Source organism: Dryobates pubescens, chromosome 18 (genome assembly GCF_014839835.1).
Source record: "Dryobates pubescens isolate bDryPub1 chromosome 18, bDryPub1.pri, whole genome shotgun sequence".
Classification (NCBI taxonomy): Eukaryota; Metazoa; Chordata; class Aves; order Piciformes; family Picidae; genus Dryobates; species Dryobates pubescens.
This window is the reverse complement of record NC_071629.1, coordinates 22,351,336-22,371,836: the sequence shown is the minus strand read 5'-3', so window position 1 is coordinate 22,371,836 and position 20,501 is coordinate 22,351,336. Positions and strand designations below refer to the sequence as shown.

Sequence of the window (20,501 nt, the reverse complement as noted above, 5' to 3'; positions counted from 1 at the left end):
GCAGAGCAGAGCAGAGGGGCAGAATCCCCTCCCTGTGCTGCTGCTCTCCCTGCTCTGGCTGCAGCTCAGCACACAGCTGCCTGCTGGGCTGCCAGGGACCAGTGCTGGCTCCTGGGGAGTTTGTCACCAGCTGACACCCCCAAGACCTTCTCCTCCAGGCTGTTCTCAAACCACTCCTCACCCAGCCTGGGTTTTTGCTTCAATTTGTGCCATCCCTGCCATCTTTCTCCCTTACCCTGCCTTGGATTCCAAGTGACCTCCAAAATGCAGGAGGCAAAGACTTCAGACAGGTGGATGCAGCAGCAGTGTGTGAGAGGTGGGTGCCAAGGTGTGCTCAGTTCAGTACTGAATTAACTCAGGGTTTGCTCCATGCTGCCACAGCCCTTCATGTGCTGGATATTTCTAGGGGGAATCTTCCTAGGTTCCTTTTTTCCCTTTTTAAAAATGTCTTTAACTGAAATCATAAAAAAAAGGAGTTGCTGCCTTTGAGTTATTTTTGTCATGTTTAATTTGGAGCACAGGCTGTAGGAGACCCAGTTTCAGCCCTTCCTGAGCAATGCACTGAATGCAAAGAACCTCTGAGCTGTGGCCTTGCAGAGGTAGCTGAGCCACTCTCTTCAGCTGCAGGGTCCCTGAATTGTTTCTGTTGGAAAAGCCTTTTCAGCTCATCCACTCCAACCCTTCCCTGGCTCTGCCCAGGCTGCTGCTAACCCATGGCCCTCAGCACCACAGCTCTGCCTCTCTGAAACACCTCCAGGGCTGGGAATTCCACCACCTCCCTGGGCAGCCTGTGCCAGGCTTGGAGAAGCCTTTCAGGGGAGAAGTTTCTTCTAACATCCAATGATAGCAATTTTCATAACGTTACAAACCATGGAGCCATAGAATCAATGAGGTTGGAAAAGACCTCAAGGATCACCGAGTCTGACCTGTCACCCAGCACCTCCTGACTGCTTGACCATGGCTCCAAGTGCCACATCCAATACCCTCTTGAACACCTCCAGGGATGGGGACTCCACCACCTCCCTGGGCAGTACATTCCAATGGCTAACAACTCTCTCTGGGAAGAACTTTCTCCTCACCTGCAGCCTAAACTTCCCCCTGGCACAGCTTGAGACTGTGTCCTCTTGTTCTGGTGCTGCTTGCCTGGGAGAAGAGACCAACCCCCACCTGGCTACAACCTCCCTTCAGGGAGTCAGAGAGAGCAAGAAGGTCTCCCCTGAGCCTCCTCTTCTCCAGGCTAAGCAACCCCAGCTCCCTCAGCCTCTCCTCACAGGGCTGTGCTCCAGACCCCTCCCCAGCCTTGTTGCCCTTCTCTGGACACCTTCCAGCAGCTCAATCTCTTTCCTAACCTGAGGAGCCCAGAACTGGACACAGCACTCAAGGTGTGGCCTCAGCAGTGCTGAGCACAGGGCACAATGACCTCCCTGCTCCTGCTGGCCACACTCTTCCTGATGCAGGCCAGGATGCCCTTGGCCTTCTTGGCCCCCTGGGCACACTGCTGGCTCTTGTTCAGCCAGCTGTCAATCAGCACCCCCAGGTCCCTTTCTGATGACGAGACCTGCTTTTGCCTTGCTCTCTGTGACCTTGGCTGGTGGCCTCTCCCTTAGTTGTATTTCCCCCATATCTTTCTTACCAAGATGTTTGCAGAGCTTTTCAAAGGTCAAGTGCTGTATAATTGCTGTGTCTCATGCTTGGATAATGGATTTGCCATCATTAATTTATGCCAGCTGCTTGTTTCTTGTCTCCTTGCTACAAAATAAGGAGTAGAGAATCACAGAATGCATCCTCAGAGCTCATCCAGCCCAACCCTCAACCCAGCACTGCAGGGTCAGCACCAAGCCCTGTCCCTAAACACCAGCTCCACAGCTGTGGAACACCCCCAGGGGTGGTGACTCCAGCACTGCCCTGGGCAGCCTCTTCCAGTGTCTGAGATCCCTTCCAGGGCAGAAATATTTCCTGAGATCCAGCCTGAAGCTCCCCTGCTGCAGCTTGGAGCCATTGCCTCTGCTCCTGTCTCTTGTCACCAAGGAGCAGAGGCTGCCCCCTCCTCGCTCCAACCTCCCTTCAGGGAGCTGTAGAGAGCAATGAGGTCTCCCTCAGCCTCCTGCTCTCCAGCCTGAACATCCCCAGCTCCCTCAGCTGCTCCTCACAGGCAGTGGGCTTCAGGTCCTTCTCCAGCCTCGATGCCCTTCTCTGGACAGGCTCCAGCCCCTCAATGTCCTTCCTGCAGGGAGGGGCCCAGAACTGAACACATCACTGGAGTTGTGGCCTCCCCAGAGCTGAGCACAGGGGGACAATCTTAAACATGAGAAGGAACTTCTTTAGGGCTGCTGGAGCCCTGGAGCTGGCTGCCCAGAGAGGTTGTGGAGTCTCCAAAGCTGTACAGGGGGAGGATCACCTCCCTGCTCCTGCACTCATGGATCTATAAATCCCATTGAAGGTTTGGTCAGGTGCAAACCACCTGGAGCACAGCAGAATGCTGAGACCTTGCTGATCCTCTAGGCTGGAGGTGAGGAGAAAGCTCTTCCCAGAAAGAGTGATTGGCCACTGGGATGTGCTGCCCAGGGAGGTGGTGGAGTCCCCACCCCTGGGGGCGTTGAAGGGGGGAGTGGATGTGGCACTTGGAGCCACGGTTTAGCTGTCAGGAGGGGTTGGGTGGCAGCTTGGACTCGCTGCTCTCTGAGGTCGGTTCTGTGATTCTGGGCTCCAGCCCTGGTGCCGCGGGGGGCTCAGGGCGAGCGCTTTGATGCCTCTCTCTGCCTGCTTCCCCAGGTGTCGCTGGAGAACTGCGTGGAGGTGGGGCGGATCGCCAACACCTACAACCTGACGGAGGTGGACAAGTACGTGAACAACTTCATCCTGAAGAACTTCCCCGCCCTGCTGAGCACCGGCGAGTTCGTCAAGCTGCCCTTCGAGCGCCTGGCCTTCGTGCTCTCCAGCAACAGCCTGAAGCACTGCAGCGAGCTGGAGCTCTTCAAGGCGGCCTGCCGCTGGCTGCGGGCCGAGGAGCCCCGCATGGAGTGCGCCGCCAAGCTGATGAAGAACATCCGCTTCCCCCTCATGACCCCCCAGGACCTCATCAACTACGTGCAGACCGTGGACTTCATGAGGACCGACAACACCTGCGTCAACCTGCTGCTGGAGGCCAGCAACTACCAGATGATGCCCTACATGCAGCCGGTGATGCAGTCGGAGAGGACGGCCATCCGCTCGGACAGCACCCACCTGGTGACCCTGGGCGGGGTGCTGAGGCAGCAGCTGGTGGTCAGCAAGGAGCTGCGGATGTACGACGAGAAGGCTCACGAGTGGAGGGCCCTGGCCCCCATGGACGCCCCCCGCTACCAGCACGGCATCGCCGTCATCGGCAACTTCCTCTACGTGGTGGGGGGGCAGAGCAACTACGACACCAAGGGCAAGACGGCGGTGGACACGGTGTTCCGCTTCGACCCCCGCTACAACAAGTGGATGCAGGTGGCCTCCCTCAACGAGAAGAGGACCTTCTTCCACCTCAGCGCCCTCAAGGGACACTTGTACGCCGTGGGCGGGCGCAACGCCGCGGGGGAGCTGGGTGAGTGCCGCTCCCCGGGGAGCGGCGGCGCAGGGCAGCCTCAGCGAGCTCGCTGAGGGCGCGGAGCTGGGGCAGGGGGCGGGGGCTGGCGCCCCTCGGGCTGCGCTGCCTCTGACCGGAGCCGGACGGGCTGAGAGCTGGCTGCAGGCAAACCTCCTGAAGCTCAGTGAGGACGAGTGCAGGGGCCTGCCTCTGGGGAGGAACAGCAGGCACCAGGACAGGTCAGAGGCTGCCCTGCAGGACAGGTTAGAGGCTCCATGGAGAAAGACCTTGGAGTGCTGGGGGGCAGCAAGTTCTGCATGGGACAGCAAGGTGCCCTGGTGGCCAAGAGAGCCAATGGGGTCCTGGGGGGCAGCAAGAGAAGTGTGGCCAGCAGGGCTGGGGAGGTTCTGCTGCCCCTCTGCTCTGCCCTGCTGAGACCACAGCTGGAGTATTGTGTCCAGCTTAGAGCTCCCCAGTTCAAGAGAGACAGAGACCTGCTGGAGAAGGACCACTGCACCCAGTCTCCAGTGTCCTATTGTAAGAGTGAGTAATCAGATCAGAGCAGAGCTGGGACTTGTTAATTAACCATCTGATGTTTTCTCCTGGAGTGCTAGCTGATAGGCACACCTTCCTGACCCCAGTCTAGCCTCCAAATTGCTTTCATTTGTACCTGCTAAGTGCTGGCCACAGTGTGGCACAAGGTGGTCCAGGGAGGTTCTCCTGGCCCCCTGCCCTGCTGAGACCACAGCTGCAATCCTGTGTCCAGTGCTGGGCTCCCCAGTTCAAGAGAGACAGAGACCTGCTGGAGAGAGTCCAAGGCAGAGCCATGAGAGGACTTGAGCATCTGCCCTGTGAAGAGAGACTGAGAGCCCTGGGGCTGTTTAGTCTGGAGAGGAGAAGGCTGAGAGGGATCTGATCAATGTCTGTCAATAGCTGAGGGCTGGGGGTCAGGATGAAGGTGATGGTGTCCTGTGATAGGACAAGGAACAAGGAGTACAAACTGGACCCCAGGAGGCTCCACCTGAGCAGGAGGAGAAAGTTCTTTGGTGTGAGGGTGCTGGAGGCCTGGAGCAGGCTGCCCAGAGAGGTGGTGGAGTCTCCTGCTCTGGAGACATTCAAAACCCACCTGGATGTGTTCTGTGTCACCTGCCCTAGCCCTGGGTGACTCTGCTCTGGCAGGGAGGTTGGACTGGTCCCTTCCAACCCCTACCATGCTGTGATTCTATGACCTGTCTGTGGAGGATGGCCCCCAGCAACCCACTGCATTTCCCAGGGGCACAGAGGCTGGCATCTGCAGCCCAGGCTGGCAGTTTCCACCCTGCTGTGAAATTGTCTGAGCTGTAAACCTGAAATGTTGCAATGGTTATGGTTGGCCCTCTGGGATAATGTTGCATCTAAACCAGGTGTGACATTTCACTGTTCTCTTTGCTGCTTTCAGCCCAGCCCGTAGCTGTGTCTTGGCAGCTCTTTGTGCCTGCTAAGATTTGCTCTTCAGAAACACACTGACATCTTTGGGTGCAGTGAGAAATGTGTTTAGGTGAAGCCAGAGGAAACCTCTTTTGTGATGCAGCATCTGTGGTTTCTTCATGTTGTAGTTATCAGTGCAGATCAGTCACTCCCAAAGACTCTTTTAACATCTTCATTGATGATCTGGATGAGGGGGTTGAGTCAGGCATCAGCAAGTTTGCAGATGACACCAAGCTGGGAGCAGAGGTTGGTCAGTCAGAGGCCAGAAGGGCTCTGCAGAGGGACCTCGACCGACTGGACAGATGGGCAGAGGCCAACAGGATGGCATTCAACAAGTCCAAGTGCCAGGGGCTGCACTTTGGCCACAACAACCCCATGCAGAGCTACAGGCTGGGGTCAGAGTGGCTGAGAGCTGCCAAACAGAGAGGGACCTGGGGGTGCTGATTGACAGCTGCCTAAACATGAGCCATCAGTGTGCCCAGGTGGCCAAGAAGGCCAATGGCATCCTGGCCTGCATCAGGAACAGTGTGGCCAGCAGGAGCAGGGAGGTCATTGTGCCCTGTGCTCAGCACTGGTTAGGCCACACCTTGAGTCCTGTGTCCAGTTCTGGGCTCCTCAGGTTAGGAAAGATGTTGAGATGCTGGAAGGTGTCCAGAGAAGGGCAACAAAGCTGGGGAGGGGTCTGGAGCACAGCCCTGTGAGGAGAGGCTGAGGGAGCTGGGGTTGCTTAGCCTGCAGAAGAAGAGGCTCGGGGGAGGCCTTACTGCTCTCTCCAACTCCCTGAAGGGAGGCTGTAGCCAGGTGGGGGTTGGTCTCTTCTCCCAGGCACCTAGCATCAGAACAAGAGGACACAGTCTTAAGCTGTGCCAGGGGAGGTTTAGACTGGAGGTGAGGAGAAAGTTCTTCACTGAGTGAGTCGTTCACCATTGGGATGTGCTGCCCAGGGAGGTGGTGGAGTCCCCATCCCTGGAGGTGTTCAAGGAACCTGTGGCCATGGCACCTGGGGCCACAGCTGGGTGGCCATGGTGGGGTTGGGTTGCTGGTTGGACTCAGTGATCCAACCTTAGATTTAGTTACTTAGATGTTGCACTTAGCCACCTGGTTTAGTGATGAGCTTGGCAGAGCAGGGTTGGACCTGATGATCTCCAGGGTCTTTTCCAAGCTGATTCTATGGTTGCAAAAAGCCACCTGTTTGCAAACCACATGGGAAACTCTTTTGCCATCAGTTGTTTGCCCTAGAGAGCCATTTTCTGATGCAGATCCAGAGGTTTCCAGAGGTTATCTAGCTGGAAACAAAAAGCAACCTTCATGCCCTGCTGGGGAGCAGGTGTCCAGACTGAAGTGCAGTGATTGTTGCCTGGAGGAGCAGAAAACCTGCTCATCGTGGGGCTGTTGCCTAATGATCTGAATTAATAAGCAGCTAATCACCTTGCTGTCCCTGTGTCCTGTGCCATCTGAACAGAGCAGAGGTTGTGGCAATGAAGAAGTTGCAAGCCTAACAAAATCAACCTGAAATAGCAGTGTCAGTGAGCCAGGGCAGCCTGGGTGTGCAGCAGCCTTGGAGCCCAGGGAGGGGAAGCAGGATTCTGCTGACCTCAGCTCTTCTGCAGCTCCAGTCCAAATTCAAAATCCATCACCTGCCTACAGTTCTGCTGCAAGGATGCTGTTAAAAATGCTGCAAGGATTTCCACCCAGGCCTGGGAAATGGCATTGAATCATATACTGGGCTGCACCACAAGTGTGGCCAGCAGGGAGGTGATTTCCCCCTCTGCTCCACTCTGCTGAGCCCACAGCTGGAGCTCGGGGTCCAGTTCTGGAGCCCCTGGTACAGGAAGGATCTGGAGGGGCTGGAAGGTGTCCAGAGAAGGGCCAGGAGGAGGGGCAGAGGGCTGGAGCTGCTCTGCTGTGAGGACTGACTGAGGGAGTTGGGGTTGTGCAGGCTGGAGAGGAGAAGGCTCCCAGGAGACCTCATTGTGGCCTTCCAGGATCTTCAGGGGGCTGCAAGAAAGCTGGGGAGGGACTTTTGAGGGTGTCAGGGAGGGATAGGACTGGGGGGGATGGAGCAAAACTAGAAGTGGGGAGACTGAGATTGGATGTGAGGAAGAAGTTGTTCCCCAGGAGGGTGGTGAGAGCCTGGCACAGGTTGCCCAGGGAGGTGGTGGAAGCCTCCTGCCTGGAGGTGTTTGCAGCCAGGCTGGAGGTGGCTGTGAGCAACCTGCTGTGGTGTGAGGTGTCCCTGCCCATGGCAGGGGGGTTGGGACTGGCTGAGCCTTGAGGTCCCTTCCAGCCCTGCCAGTTCTGTGTGGTACCTGTCAGGTGCTCTGACCTCAGTTTCTTTCCTGTGGATTGCAAGGCAGGGCTCTTTGCATCTGCAGGGTTCTTTCACAAACCTTGGCAGCTGCCAGAGGAAATCCAGCTGAAACTTCCCATGTTCCTCAGATGAGAAAAAAAAACCTTCCAGGCTTTCCAGAGAGGAGAAGGTCAACTGTGTGTTGAAGAGGTATTAAAGGAGCTGCCCTTGGGTTCAAACTCATTTCAGTCTGGTGTTGGAGAGGAGCAATTCCCCAAGCCCACCTGCAGCTTTGCAGCAGATCAGCTCTTGTGCCAAAGGGCCAAGGGATTCTAGTTACTGACATGAATTGCTTTAGCAGGGTTTTTGGTTTGCTCCTGACAGTCACTGGCATGAGAGCTAGAGTGGTGAAAGGCTCTTTATCCAGCCTTCCCCAGGCTGTGTTCAGATGTTTAATCTTCTGAGAACTTCAGAGAACATCACCTTCTCCCCCAGGAAGTCTTCAGCAGCAATGAGCAGCTGCTGCTGGACCCCTGCATGCTCCTGAGAGCAGCTGGGTTCCTTGGTGAGGACAAGTGAGCTGGCCTGGATGTGGTTCATGCCTGGGAAGGCAGGAAATGTGCCTCTGAAAAGTGCTGAGTTCTGAGAATACAGCTGACAGCTTTCAGCCCCCTGACAGCTCAGGGCTCTGTAGAAGCCTGCAGCACTCCTCCGGGCACTGCGCACAGTTCTGGCTGGTTCTTTGTAGATTTCAAAGCAGGCACCTGCCAAGGAGACTCCCAGAAGGCAGGGAGGACAGGACTCTGTCAGCAGGAGGAGACCAGCCTCCTCATGAGGAGGGGAAAGATTCAGAGGTGCTGCTCTTGTGCTGGTGCCCCTGGCATAAAAGGACATGGAACAGCTAGAGAGGCTCCAGAGGAGGCCACCAGGATGGAGAGCCTCTCCTGTGGGGCCAGGCTGGGAGAGTTGGGGCTGTTCAGCCTGGAGAAGAGAGGCTCCAGGGAGACTTCAGAGCAGCCTTCCAGTACCTGAAGGGCTCCAGGAGAGCTGGGGAGGGACTTGTGACAAGGGCTGGGAGTGCCAGGATGAGGAACAATGGCTTTGAGCTGGGAGAGGGGAGACTGAGACTGGGGATGAGGAGGAAATTCTTTGGAGTGAGGGTGGGGAGAGACTGGCACAGGTTGCCCAGGGAGGCTGTGGCTGCCTCCTGCCTGGAGGTGTTGAAGGCCAGGCTGGATGAGGCCTTGGGCAACCTGGGCTGGTGGGAGGGGTCCCTGCCCATGGCAGGGGGCTGAAACTGGATGAGCTTTAAGGTCCCTTCCAACCTAAACCATTCTATGAATCTATGAATAATAGAGAGGAAAAATGGTCTTTTCAGCTGGAACAGTGCCAGCAGGACATGGAAATGACCTTCAAGGTCCTTTCCAGCCTAAAGCAATCTGTGGTGCTACGAACAAGAGGCCAGAGACCAAGGGGATGCAAGGTTTGGTTCACAGAGCCCTGGGGCAGAGCTCACAGGCAGGCAGTTGCAAAAGTGCTGCTGTGCAGAGACCTGGATGCTCTTTCCTCAAACCTATTAATAACCTTTTTTAGCCCATTTTTGAAAGAGTTCAGTTCTGATGCCTGGTGCTGGTGGCAGCAGCTGTGCCCTCAGGCATTAGAGCATGAGTGGAGTTAGGTATTGTCCACATGCTGCAGGCTCTGAGCGGGGCTTGGGCTTTTCCTGAAGCACTGTAGGGGATCACAGAATCACTGTGGTTGGAAAAGACTTTGAAGATCTTTGAGTCCAATGCTGAACTCTACCAAGTGTGGTGCTGGGTGTTGGGTTGTCCCTGGAGGTGTTGAAGAGGAGATTGGATGTGGCACTTGGAGCCATGGGTTAGTTGTCAGGAGGTGTTGGGTGATGGGTTGGACTTGGTGATCTTTGAGGTCTTTTCCAACCTTGTTGGTTCTATGATTCTGAAGCACAGATCCATCAACCCCTTCATTACCACGCTGCAATCAAGACAGAAAGAGAGGACTTCTAGTGCAGGAGAGGACAGTCACATATCCTTCTGACCCTCTGCCCAGCAAGGGGAAAAGTCATTTATTTGCCAGGTGCCCTCTGTGATGTTTAAGCCTCAATTCAAACACTTCCCCTTGTTTGTGGCAAAGCTTCTCTTGTGGTCACAGGCACTGAGAAGAGGAAATGGCCTCAAGTTGCACAGGGGAGGTTCAGGCTGGATGTTAGGAACAATTTCTTCCCAGCAAGGGTTCTCAGGCACGGTGCCAGGCTGCCCAGGGAGGTGCTGGAGTCACCACCCCTGCAGGGGTTTCAGAGCTGTGTGGATGTGGTGCCAGGTGGGTTAGTGGCAGTGGCTCAGCAGCAGCGGTGGATTGTGAGCTCTGGGGGAGTGATTGGTTTGGAGGATCTCAAAGGTCTGTTCTAGCCTCAACACTTGCATGATTCTACAGATCATTACCCAGCTGGGTTGTTTGCTCTCTGAGTAATACCTGGGGCTCTCAAGCCAAAGTGGGAACTGGAATAGGAGCCAGCAGTGTACCCAGGGGGCCAAGAAAGCCAAAGGCCTCCTGGCTGGGGACAGCAATGCTGTGTGCAGCAGCAGCAGGCAGGGGATTGTCCCCTGGCACTCAGCTCTGGCCAGGCCACACCTCGAGTGCTGTGGCCAGGTTTGGGCAGCTCCATTCAGGAGAGATGTGGAGGTGCTGGAGCCAGGGCAGAGCAGGGCAAGGAAGCTGGGAAGGGCCTGGAGAAGGAATCAGATGGAGAGAGACTGAAGGAGCTGGGGATGGTTAGTGTGAAAGAGAGGAGGCTGAGGGCAGACCTCATGGCTCTCTACAGCTCCCTGACAGGAGGTTGTGGAGAGGCTGCTGCTGGTCTCTGCTCACAGGTCATTAGTGACAGGACAAGAGGAACAGCCTCAGGCTGTGACTGGGCAGGGTTAGGCTGCACATTAGGAAACATTTTCCCCATGCAGAGTGGTCAGGGACTGGAATGTGCTGCCCAGGGAGGTGGTGGAGTCCCCAAGCCTGGCTGTGTTTGAAGGTAGTTTGGCTGTGGTGCTTGGGGCTATGGTTTAGGGGTGAGCCTTGAGAGCAGGGTTCTGGGTTGGACTTGGTGATCCTGGGGGTCTGTTCCAACCTGAATGTTTCTGTGAGTCTATGGAGGACCTCTTCCATAGGAGCTTACTCTGAAGTGGCTCCTTGCCACACTGGGGCCAAAACGAGTGAGGACTCAGTTTAACTTCGCCCTAAGTCAGCTCTGAGTTCTGCAGAGGCAAGCTGCATTTGAGGAATGATGTCAGCAAATGAAGGTCCTGGGCTTTGGGACATCCCCCACTGCTGCTGAGTGCTGCTGCAATCAACCTTAGGACAGGTGAGAAGCTGCTGCCAGAGAAGTGGTAGATGCCTGTGTCCCCCTCCAGCAGCATCACAGATGGCACTGCAGGAGGAGTGCAGAGCAGCATCCCCTGGGATGCCAAAGCTTTGAGTCTTCTTCACATTGCTTAATTCTATTCAAATGAGGCCTGCCTGCCTCCCCTGGATTATGGTAATGACTAGATCAGAAGCTCAGCACAACTAAAGCCTGATGTGCATCACTCATGCTGTCAGCAGGGTGAATCCAGCAGTCTCGTGCTGGATAGGAGACAAACTTAGCTTCAGGAAGCTCTTCTGAGTGCTCTGAGAACAAAACCTTGCCTGGGGATGATGCAGAGAAATCCTGGTGCCTCTCCAGGGAGGTCATTCTGCCCTGTGCTCAGCACTGCTCAGGCCACACCTTGAGTCCTGTGTCCAGTTCTGGGCCCCTCAGTTCAGGAAAGATGTTGAGCTGCTGGAAGGTGACCAGAGAAGGGCAACAAAGCTGGGGAGGGGTCTGGAGCACAGCCCTGTGAGGAGAGGCTGAGGGAGCTGGGGTTGCTTAGCCTGCAGAAGAGGAGGCTCAGGGGAGACCTCATTGCTCTCTACAACTCCCTGAAGGGAGGTTGTAGCCAGGTAGGGGTTGGTCTCTTCTCCCAGGCAGCCAGCACCAGAACAAGAGGACACAGTCTCAAGCTGTGCCAGGGGAGGTTTAGGCTGGAGGTGAGTAAGAAATTCTCCCTAGCAAGAGAGATTGGCCATTGGGATGTGCTGCCCAGGGAGGTGGTAGAGTCCCCATCCTTGGAGGTGTTTAGGAAGAGCCTGGATGAGGCACTTGGTGCCATGTATTAGTTGATCAGATGGTGCTGAGTGAGAGGTTGGACTTGATGATCTCTGAGGTCTTTCCCAACCTGGTTAATTCTGTTCTGTTCTGTTCTGTTCTGTTCTGTTCTATTCTATTCTATTCTATTCTATTCTATTCTATTCTATTCTATTCTATTCTATTCTATTCTATTCTATTCTAAAGGCAGGAGGCACCTTCAGCAGCTGAACTTGTACAGATTTGTGTTCCTTTGCCTTGTTGAGAGAGAGGTGGAGGAGCTTGCAAGCAAACAGGGGAGCAGCTCTGCAGAACAACCAAAGAGAACAGGAGGGAGTTTTTCAGCTGGGAAATAATTGGCTTTGTTTTGGAGCACAGCAGATTTGAGCTGGAATGAGTTGTGTGCAAGGCTGTCAAGCAGTACTTGAGCTCTGCTGTGGGTGTTTGACAGCCACATCAGAAGCTGAAGGGCCTTGGTGTCAACAGCCTCCTTTCTCAGGTGCCTGATGTCATTGCAGTGTGGGGACAGTGGGGAGCTTACCAGGAAGCTGGGAATGGATTTGTTACAAGGGCTTGTGCTGATAGGACAAGAGGGAATGGCTTTAAGCTTCAGGAGGGGAGACTGAGACTGGAGATGAGGAAGAAATTCTTGTGTGTGAGGCTGGGGAGACTCTGGCACAGGCTGCCCAGGGAGGCTGTGGCTGCCTCCTGCCTGGAGGTGTTTCAGGCCAGGCTGGATGAGGCCTTGAGCAGCCTGGACTGGTGGGAGGTGTCCCTGCCCATGGCAGGGGGTTGGAACTGGATGATCTCTGAGGTCCCTTCCAAGCCAACCCATTGTATGACTCTATAAATGTAAACCCACTTCATCTTCTCTTGGTGACATGAGGAGTGTGCCATCCATAGTGCAGGCTGAGACAAAGAGTTGCCCAGCACTGAATGTCATCTTCAGCTGCTTGCTGATGGCTTGGCAATTGCTTTCATACAGTCCTAGAATGGTTTAGGTTGGAGGGGACCTTCAAGATCCTCCAGATCCAACCCCCTGCCATGGGCAGGGACCCCTCCCACCAGCACAGGCTGCTCAAGGCCTCATCCAGCCTGGCCTTCAGCACCTCCAGGCAGGCAGCAGCCACAGCCTCCCTGGGCAGCCTGTGCCAGATTCTCAGCACCCTCACTCTCAAGAATCTCCTCCTCATCTCCACTCTCAGTCTCCCCTCTCCCAGCTCAAAGCCATTGTTCCTGATCCTGTCCCTCCCAGCCCTTGTCACAAGTCCCTCCCCAGCTCTCCTGGAGCCCCTTCAGGTTCTCCACTCTGCTCTTTCTCTCCTTAGGGTGTATCAGAAGTGTAAGTTCTTCCCCTCAGCACGGAGTGAAGCACTGCAGAAGGAGAATCCTTTTGTTCTTGTGAAGGCAGAGGCAGTGCTGGGTTCTGGTGCAGCACAGCAGTGAGCAGCAGGTCGGGAGGGCCCTGCTGGCAGGGCAGAAGTGGGCCAGCTATAATTGCTTGCAGATCAGACCTGCTTTGCTCTGCTCTTCAGATGTCTGTCCCTCTTTTTCTTTCCTTTTTTAATTCCTTTCAGTTGCTAAATAGAGCAGAGCAGAATGGAGCTTCCCTTTTTAGCAAGCAGTCTCCACATGGATTCAACCTTTATCCAAGCAAGAGCCAAGGCTTACCTAGGGACTGGGCAAGCACTGCACCTGCTGTCAGATGGCAGCACCCAGGAGTACAGCTCCTAGGTGTAAGCTGTGGCATCCATTCTTTGTGCCTGTGCTTGGGCAAGAGCCTGTCTCCAGCTTGATGGCTGGCTCACTCATTCTTGGGCACACAAAGCCTGCAGGATACCCAACAGGGCAAAACACTGAGAAGGCCTCCAGCAGCCTGGCCTGGAGCAGCAATGGTGTGGCCAGCAGGGGCAGGGCAGGGATTGTCCCCCTGGACTCAGCACTCATGTGGCCATGCCTTGAGTCCTGTGGTCAGTTTTGGGTCCCTCACTGCAGGAAGGACATTGAGGAGCTGGAGCAGGTCCAAACAAGCTGGGGAAGGGTTTGGAGAGCAGGGCTGGGAAGGAGCAGCTGAGGGAGCTGGGGGTGTTTGGTGTGGAGAAGAGGAGGCTGAGGGGAGACCTCACTGCTCTCTACAGCTCCCTGAGAGGAGGCTGGAGCCAGGGGGGGGTTGGGCTCTGCTCCCTAGTCTCAGGTGATACAAAGAGAGGAAATGGCTTCAAGCTGTGCCAGGGGAGGGTTAGGTTGGAGATGAGGAAAAATATCTTTGGTGCAGGAGTGGTCAGGGATTGGCAGAGGCTGCCCAGGGAGGTGGTGGAGTCCCCATGCCTGGAGGTTCCAGAACCCTGTGGCCATGGCACTTCAGGCCATGGGTTAGTGGGCATGATGGTGTTGGGTTGCTGCTTGGACTGGGTGATCTTGGAGGGCTCTTCCAAGTGAAACAATTCTAGAATTTTAAGAGATGTTTTACTTTATTACAAATAAAACTCAAGCCTGCCTTAAACAAACTGTCCTTGAGGAGTCCTGGAACACCTTTCTGTGCCTTTCCCTATGCAGGTTGTGTCTGCAGGAGGGACTCTGGACAACAGCTGGGAGTGCAGGATGAGGGACAATGGCTTTGGGCTGGGAGAGGGGAGACTGAGACTGGAGATGGGGAATAGATTCTTGAGAGTGAGGGTGGGGAGGCTCTGGCACAGGCTGCTCAGGGAGGCTGTGGTTGTCCTCTCCCTGGAGGTGTTGAAGGCCAGGCTGGATGAGGCCTTGAGCAGCCTGTGCTGGTGAGAGGGGTCCCTGTCCATGGCAGGGGGTTGGAACTGGATTGTCTTCAAGGTCCCTTCCAACCTAAAGCATTCTAAGATTCTATGAAAGAAAAGCTTGCTCTGGAGCAAGTAAAATGCTGCTTTCCAAGCTGTTCAGTTTTACACTCCTGGCTCACAGGCAGCTCTCTCCAGAGCTTTAGGGTTGCATGAGAAGCATCAGAATCTCTTTCCTTAATTTCAGCTGTTGAAAATGAGATGGATTTTGTCTTTGAGGGAGCAGGGCTGTTGATCATTGCTTTGTGCAGTGTGGGGTCACTCTGTTGCAGGGCCTTCCAGGATCTCCCACCCCTCTGCTCATACTGAAGCTGCCAAGCTCTAGAGCTTCCTCAGATCCATTCTTAAATCTGTTTTCTCTTTCTGTTCTTACTGCTCAGCCTTTTTGTGCTGCAACCCCATGTCCCTTCCATCCCACTTGGAAGAGAGAATCCCTTCTCAGCAAGGCTTTCTTCCTGGGCTCTACATTTCTTTTAGTCTCAGCACTAAGCTCTGTGATGTCTGATCTGTGCAGAGAGCTCCCAAAGGGAGCTGTGCCTCCACACAGGCTCTGCTTCTCTCCAGGCTTCACTGATGGTTTCCCCTTCTGGTTTGTTAAAGCTCTCCTGAGCTGCCTGAATGAGCCACTTGGATGTGCTGCTCTGTGTGAGAGCTTCAGAGAGCACTGCAAGGTAACAGATGAGGCCTTGAGCCACCTGGGCTGCTGGGAGGTGTCCCTGCCCATGGCAGGAGGGTTGGAACTGGATGATCTTGAAGGTCCCTTCCAACCCAAACAGTTCTATGACTCTGTGACTCTGTAACAGAAGATTAGTCAAGAGTTGCTCTCCCCCTTCTGAGGGCTTAGGACCATTTCAGTGCAAAGTGCCTGATTTTCTGCTTGGGTGGGACAGTGCTGGCTCTGTCCTGGTTGCCAGATGTCTTGGTCCTCCCTGAGCTAGGTTTAAGTCCATTCCCTGTCTCTCTACAGCAGACACTGAAGGGAGCTGTGAAAGAGAGAAGAAGGGTAGAGAAAGGGTAGAAAAGCTAAATTCAGCCCTGAGAAGAGAAGGCTCAGGGGAGACCTCATCACCAGGGAGCAGGACATGAAGGGTGGCTGCCAGGAGGGTGGAGACTCCCTGGGTACAAGGAGTGCCACAGAACAGACAAGGGGGATGGGGACAAGGTACTGCTGGGGACATTCCCATTGCATTCCAGGAGAAAATGTTTGCCATGAGCACAGTCAGACCCTGGAATCATCTCCCAAGGGCAGCAGTGGAGTGCCCTGCACTGGGCAGTTTGAGACTCAGCTTGCCAGGGTGCTGAGCCAGCTCCTGGCAACTGCACTGTCACCTGGAGAGGCTGGAGCAGAGGATCCTTGGGTCCCTTCCAGGCTGGCAGTCTGGGCCTGTGTGATACATTCACCCAGCTTGGCTGCTGTTTCTCTGAGGCCCCACAGCTGAGGTGTTCCTGAGCCAGCACAGGTTGTGTGTCACACAGCAATGGGAATGAGCCAAGTGGAAGGCAGGAATGCCAGAAGGTTTTTGCCATCCTTCCTGTGCCTCTGGGACAAACCTGAGGTGGTTCTGTGCTGTCTCCTGAGGTTCCCTCCACTCTTTCTCAGCTCAGTAACATTTCTCCTCGGTCCTTCCTCTGTTTGTGAGCATACTGCTGCCACTGCAGCTGCCCTGCAAGCCAGCCTGCCGTGGCAGCTTCCCCATGGTTGTGTTCTCTGTCCCAAACAGCCACGGTGGAGTGTTACAACCCCAGGCTGAACGAGTGGAGCTACGTCGCCAAGATGAACGAACCCCACTACGGCCACGCCGGCACTGTCTATGGGGGACTGATGTACATCTCAGGTAAGGACTTCCTCTCATCCTGCCTTAGAGCAGCCCCCTGGAGAAGGGCCTGGGAGTGCTGCTGGGCAGCAAGTTCTGCAGGGGACAGCAATGTGCCCTGGGGACCAAGAAGGCCAAGTGGATTCTGCGGGGCATTCAGAGGAGTGTGGCCAGCAGAGCCAGGGAGGTTCTCCTCCCCCTCTGCTCTGCCCTGCTGAGACCTCCCCTGGAATATTGCATCCAGCTCTGGGCTCCCCAGCTCAAGAGGGACAGGGATCTGCTGGAGAGAGTCCAAGGGAGGGCTGCAAGGGTGCTGAAGGGACTGCAGCACTGCCTGGGGAGGAGAGGCTGAGAGCCCTGGGGCTGTTTAGTCTGGAGAGGAGAAGGCTGAGAGGGATCTGATCAATGTCTATCAATAGCTGAGGGCTGGGGGTCAGGAGGGAGGGGACAGGCTCTGCTCAGATAGGACAGGGGGCAGTGGATGGAAACTCCAGCACAGGAGGTTCCACCTCAACATGAGGAGAAACTTCTTCCCTGTGAGGGTCCCAGAGCCCTGGAGCAGGCTGCCCAGAGAGGCTGTGGAGTCTCCTTCTGTGGAGCCTTTCCAGCCCCATCTGGATGCATTCCTGTGTGACCTGTGCTGGATTCTCTGCTCCTGCTCTGGCAGGGGGTTGGACTGGAAGAACTCCAGAGGTCCCTTCCCACCCCTAACATCCTGTGAGCCTGTGACTCCAAGCCACCTCTGCCTGCTCCCTACCCAAGCGAGATGGCTCAGCGTGGGCAGCCCAGCAGGAGGCTGCTCAGCAGCAGCCTGCTCTCTGCATGGGTTTTAGCACCTCAGACAGAGTTGCATTATGCTCTTTAAACCATGGCTAATAAGCCTACAGTGTCTGAAATTGGTGTGACTGCTGCCTGACCTGCCTGCTGACCTCGTGGAAAGGTGGAACATTGCATCCACTGATGGGAAATTGCCCTCTGATTTCCCCTCAAGCCTCTCCAGCTGCTTTTGCAGGCAGCCATGGAGGAGCTGTGAAGACACAGAGTGCCCTTAGGCAGCTGCTGGGATATTCTGCACATTTAAATCTCTCTGTCCTCTCTCTCTTCAGTTCAAGTTGAGGGGAAAGGTTTTCTGAAGCTAATTCTGCTCTGGGGTAGGACCACTTCAAAGACAATAGGATGGGATGATAGATTTGACAGGGAAATGAGTTCCTGGAGTCTTGGTGCTCAGAAACAGAAGCAGAAACCTGAACAAATGTCAGCAAAGAACTCTGCCTGCCCAAATGGAGCACAGGCACAGGCTGGGGGGGCTTTGGATCTGCCAAGGGTCACTTATGTGACGAGGCACTAGAGGAGGGATGGCTTCTGTCCATGCTCAGGTGGTTTCTGTCCATGCTCAGGTGGGTTCTGTCCTTGTTCAGGTGGTTTCTGTCCATGCTCAGGTGGGTTCTGTCCTTGTTCAGGTGGTTTCTGTCCATGCTCAGGTGGATTTTTCCTTGTTCAGGTGTTTTTTGTCCTTGTTCAGGTGGTTTCTCTCCATGTTCAGGAGGGTTTTGTCCTTGTTCAGGTAGTTTTTGTCCTTGTTCAGGTGTTTTTTGTCCTTGTTCAGGTGGTTTCTGTCCATGCTCAGGTGGTTTTTTGTCCTTGTTCAGGTGGTTTCTGTCCATGCTCAGGTGGATTTTTCCTTGTTCAGGTGTTTTTTGTCCTTGTTCAGGTGTATTTTGTCCTTGTTCAGGTGTATTTTGTCCTTGTTCAGGTGGTTTCTGTCCATACTCAGGTGGTTTCTGTCCATGCTCAGGTGGTTTCTGTCCATGCTCAGGTGGTTTTTGTCCTTGTTCAGGTGGTTTCTGTCCATATTCAGGTGTATTTTGTCCTTGCTCAGGTGGTTTCTGTCCATGCTCAGATAGTTTTTGTCCTTGTTCAGGTGTATTTTGTCCTTGTTCAGGTGGTTTCTCTCCATGCTCAGGTGGTTTCTCTCCATGTTTAGGTGGGTTTTGTCCATGTTCAGGTAGTTTTTGTCCTTGTTCAGGAGTATTTTGTCCTTGTTCAGGTGGTTTCTGTCCAAGCTCAGCTTTTCAGAGCCAAGGTCCGTTGAGAAGTCTCTGTCAGTGGAGTAGCCCTGCGGCCACGCGGGGCGGGAGGCCTCTGCTGGCGGCGGTGCCCGCTCCCGGCGGCTGCCGCGTGGCGGCGGCTGCCCAGCCCCGCTCTGAGCCCTGCTCTCTCTCCCCAGGGGGCATCACCCACGACACTTTCCAGAAGGAGCTGATGTGCTTCGACCCCGACACGGACAAATGGACTCAGAAAGCCGCCATGACGACGGTGCGCGGCCTGCACTGCATGTGCACCGTGGCGGACAAGCTCTACGTGATCGGAGGCAACCACTTCCGGGGCACCAGCGACTACGACGACGTCCTGAGCTGCGAGTATTACTGCCCGGCCCTCGACCAGTGGACTCCCATCGCCGCCATGCTGCGCGGGCAGAGCGACGTGGGGGTGGCCGTCTTCGAGAACAAGATCTACGTGGTGGGAGGCTACTCCTGGAACAACCGCTGCATGGTGGAGATCGTGCAGAAGTATGACCCGGAGAAGGACGAGTGGCACAAGGTCTTCGACCTGCCGGAGTCCCTGGGCGGCATCCGCGCCTGCACGCTCACCGTCTTCCCCCCGGAGGACAACACCGGCTCCCCGTCCCGGGAGTCTCCGCTCTCGGCCCCCTAGAGACCGCCCCTGCCCTGCTGAGGGGGCAGGAACACCGCCCCTGGACTGCTCAGGGGGCTGCAGGAACACCGCCCCTGGACTGCTGAGGGGGCAGGAACACCGCCCCAGGACTGCTGAGGGGGCAGGAACACCGCCCCTGGACTGCTCAGGGGGCAGGAACACCGCCCCTGGACTGCTGAGGGGGCAGGAACACCGCCCCTGGACTGCTCAGGGGGCTGCAGGAACACCGCCCCTGCACTGCTGAGGGGGCAGGAACACCGCCCCTGCACTGCTGAGGCTGCAGGAACACCACCCCTGGACTGCTGAGGGGGCAGGAACACCGCCCCTGCCCTGCTGAGGGGGCAGGAACACCACCCCTGGACTGCTGAGGGGGCAGGAACACCGCCCCTGCCCTGCTGAGGGGGCAGGAACACCGCCCCTGGACTGCTCAGGGGGCAGGAACACCGCCCCTGGACTGCTGAGGCTGCAGGAACACCACCCCTGCACTGCTGAGGGGGCAGGAACACCACCCCTGCACTGCTGAGGCTGCAGGAACACCACCCCTGCACTGCTGAGGCTGCAGGAACACCACCCCTGGACTGCTGAGGCTGCAGGAACACCACCCCTGCACTGCTGAGGCTGCAGGAACACCACCCCTGGACTGCTGAGGGGGCAGGAACAGCAGCCCTGCACTGCTGAGGCTGCAGGAACACCACCCCTGGACTGCTGAGGCTGCAGGAACACCACCCCTGCACTGCTGAGGTTGCAGGAACACCACCCCTGGACCTCTGCACTGCATCATAGAAGTCTCTTCTCTGTTTTCTCTTTCCCCTTCAGTAGTTCCTTGGGAGGCTTAGCCTGCAGCATTTCATACAGTTACTGGGAGGAAAACAAAACAATAAAAGGACACAAAAACCCCCAACAAGCCCAACCCAACCCCACAGCAACCAAGACTTTGCCATTGTCTGTGCTGTCTGTTTGGCCTAGAATGTTTGTTCAGTGGTGAAGCAACCCAGGTGTGCTCCCCTGAGCCAGGTGGGAAGATGCTGCCTGGGACCTGTCTGAGCTGGGCCTCTTCTCCCTGTTGTGTATTGGCTCTTGAGGTCACCTCTTAGCTTACACTGGGCAGCCCCACCAGGCCAGCCTGAAGGCTCTGGACACAGCCTGTCACTGAAGCTGAAATCCCTTTTCCTTTCCCTTTTGTGCACCACCCATGGCAGGGGGAGGCAGGACCACATCAGTGTGAACCATGAGAGAAGAGCTGCCAAGGGGCCCTGAGCTACCTCCCTGTTTTCCACAGAGTCTTTTGGACATATCCCTTGTCCCCATCCTTGCCTGCCTGGCTGCTTTCAGAGCAGCTGGAAGTTCCCCCAGGCAGAGGGGAGAGACTCAAATCACTTGAGAGTTGTATTAGCACTACACAGGAAGTGAACCCTGCAGAGGCTGGGAGTCTTTTATAACCTACATCAAGTGTTTTGGTTGGGTCTTTTATTTCCCCTGAGGCAGCTGAGTGCTGCCTCAAAGAACAGAGTGAAAACATTTGAGGGGGGGAGGGTTTGATTGAGTTGGGGTTTTCCTTTCTAAACCCAGGAATCAGCTCCCATGGGAGCTCACACACAGAGACCATGGAGCAGAGGGAATTCAGTGCTGTGGTTTCATTTGGTTGAGTTTTCCTTTCTAAACCCAGGAATCAGCT

At 55.5% G+C, this 20,501-nt stretch overlaps 1 protein-coding gene across 6 annotated transcripts in view; it reads left to right on the top strand.

Annotated features, from left to right (window-relative positions):
- The window catches only part of LOC104307897 (kelch-like protein 13), a 121,986-nt gene extending 103,113 nt beyond the window's left edge, over nt 1-18,873 (top strand). For all 6 annotated transcript variants that reach the window (XM_054169546.1, XM_054169545.1, XM_054169542.1 and 3 more), the window contains 3 exons: nt 2,773-3,568; nt 16,019-16,132; nt 18,339-18,873. In XM_054169546.1, the coding sequence (XP_054025521.1) occupies nt 2,773-3,568; nt 16,019-16,132; nt 18,339-18,826 (1,398 nt within the window). In that variant the 3' untranslated portion in view covers nt 18,827-18,873. The remainder of the gene's footprint in view (nt 1-2,772; nt 3,569-16,018; nt 16,133-18,338) is intronic.
- The last annotated feature ends 1,628 nt before the right edge of the window (nt 18,874-20,501 follow it).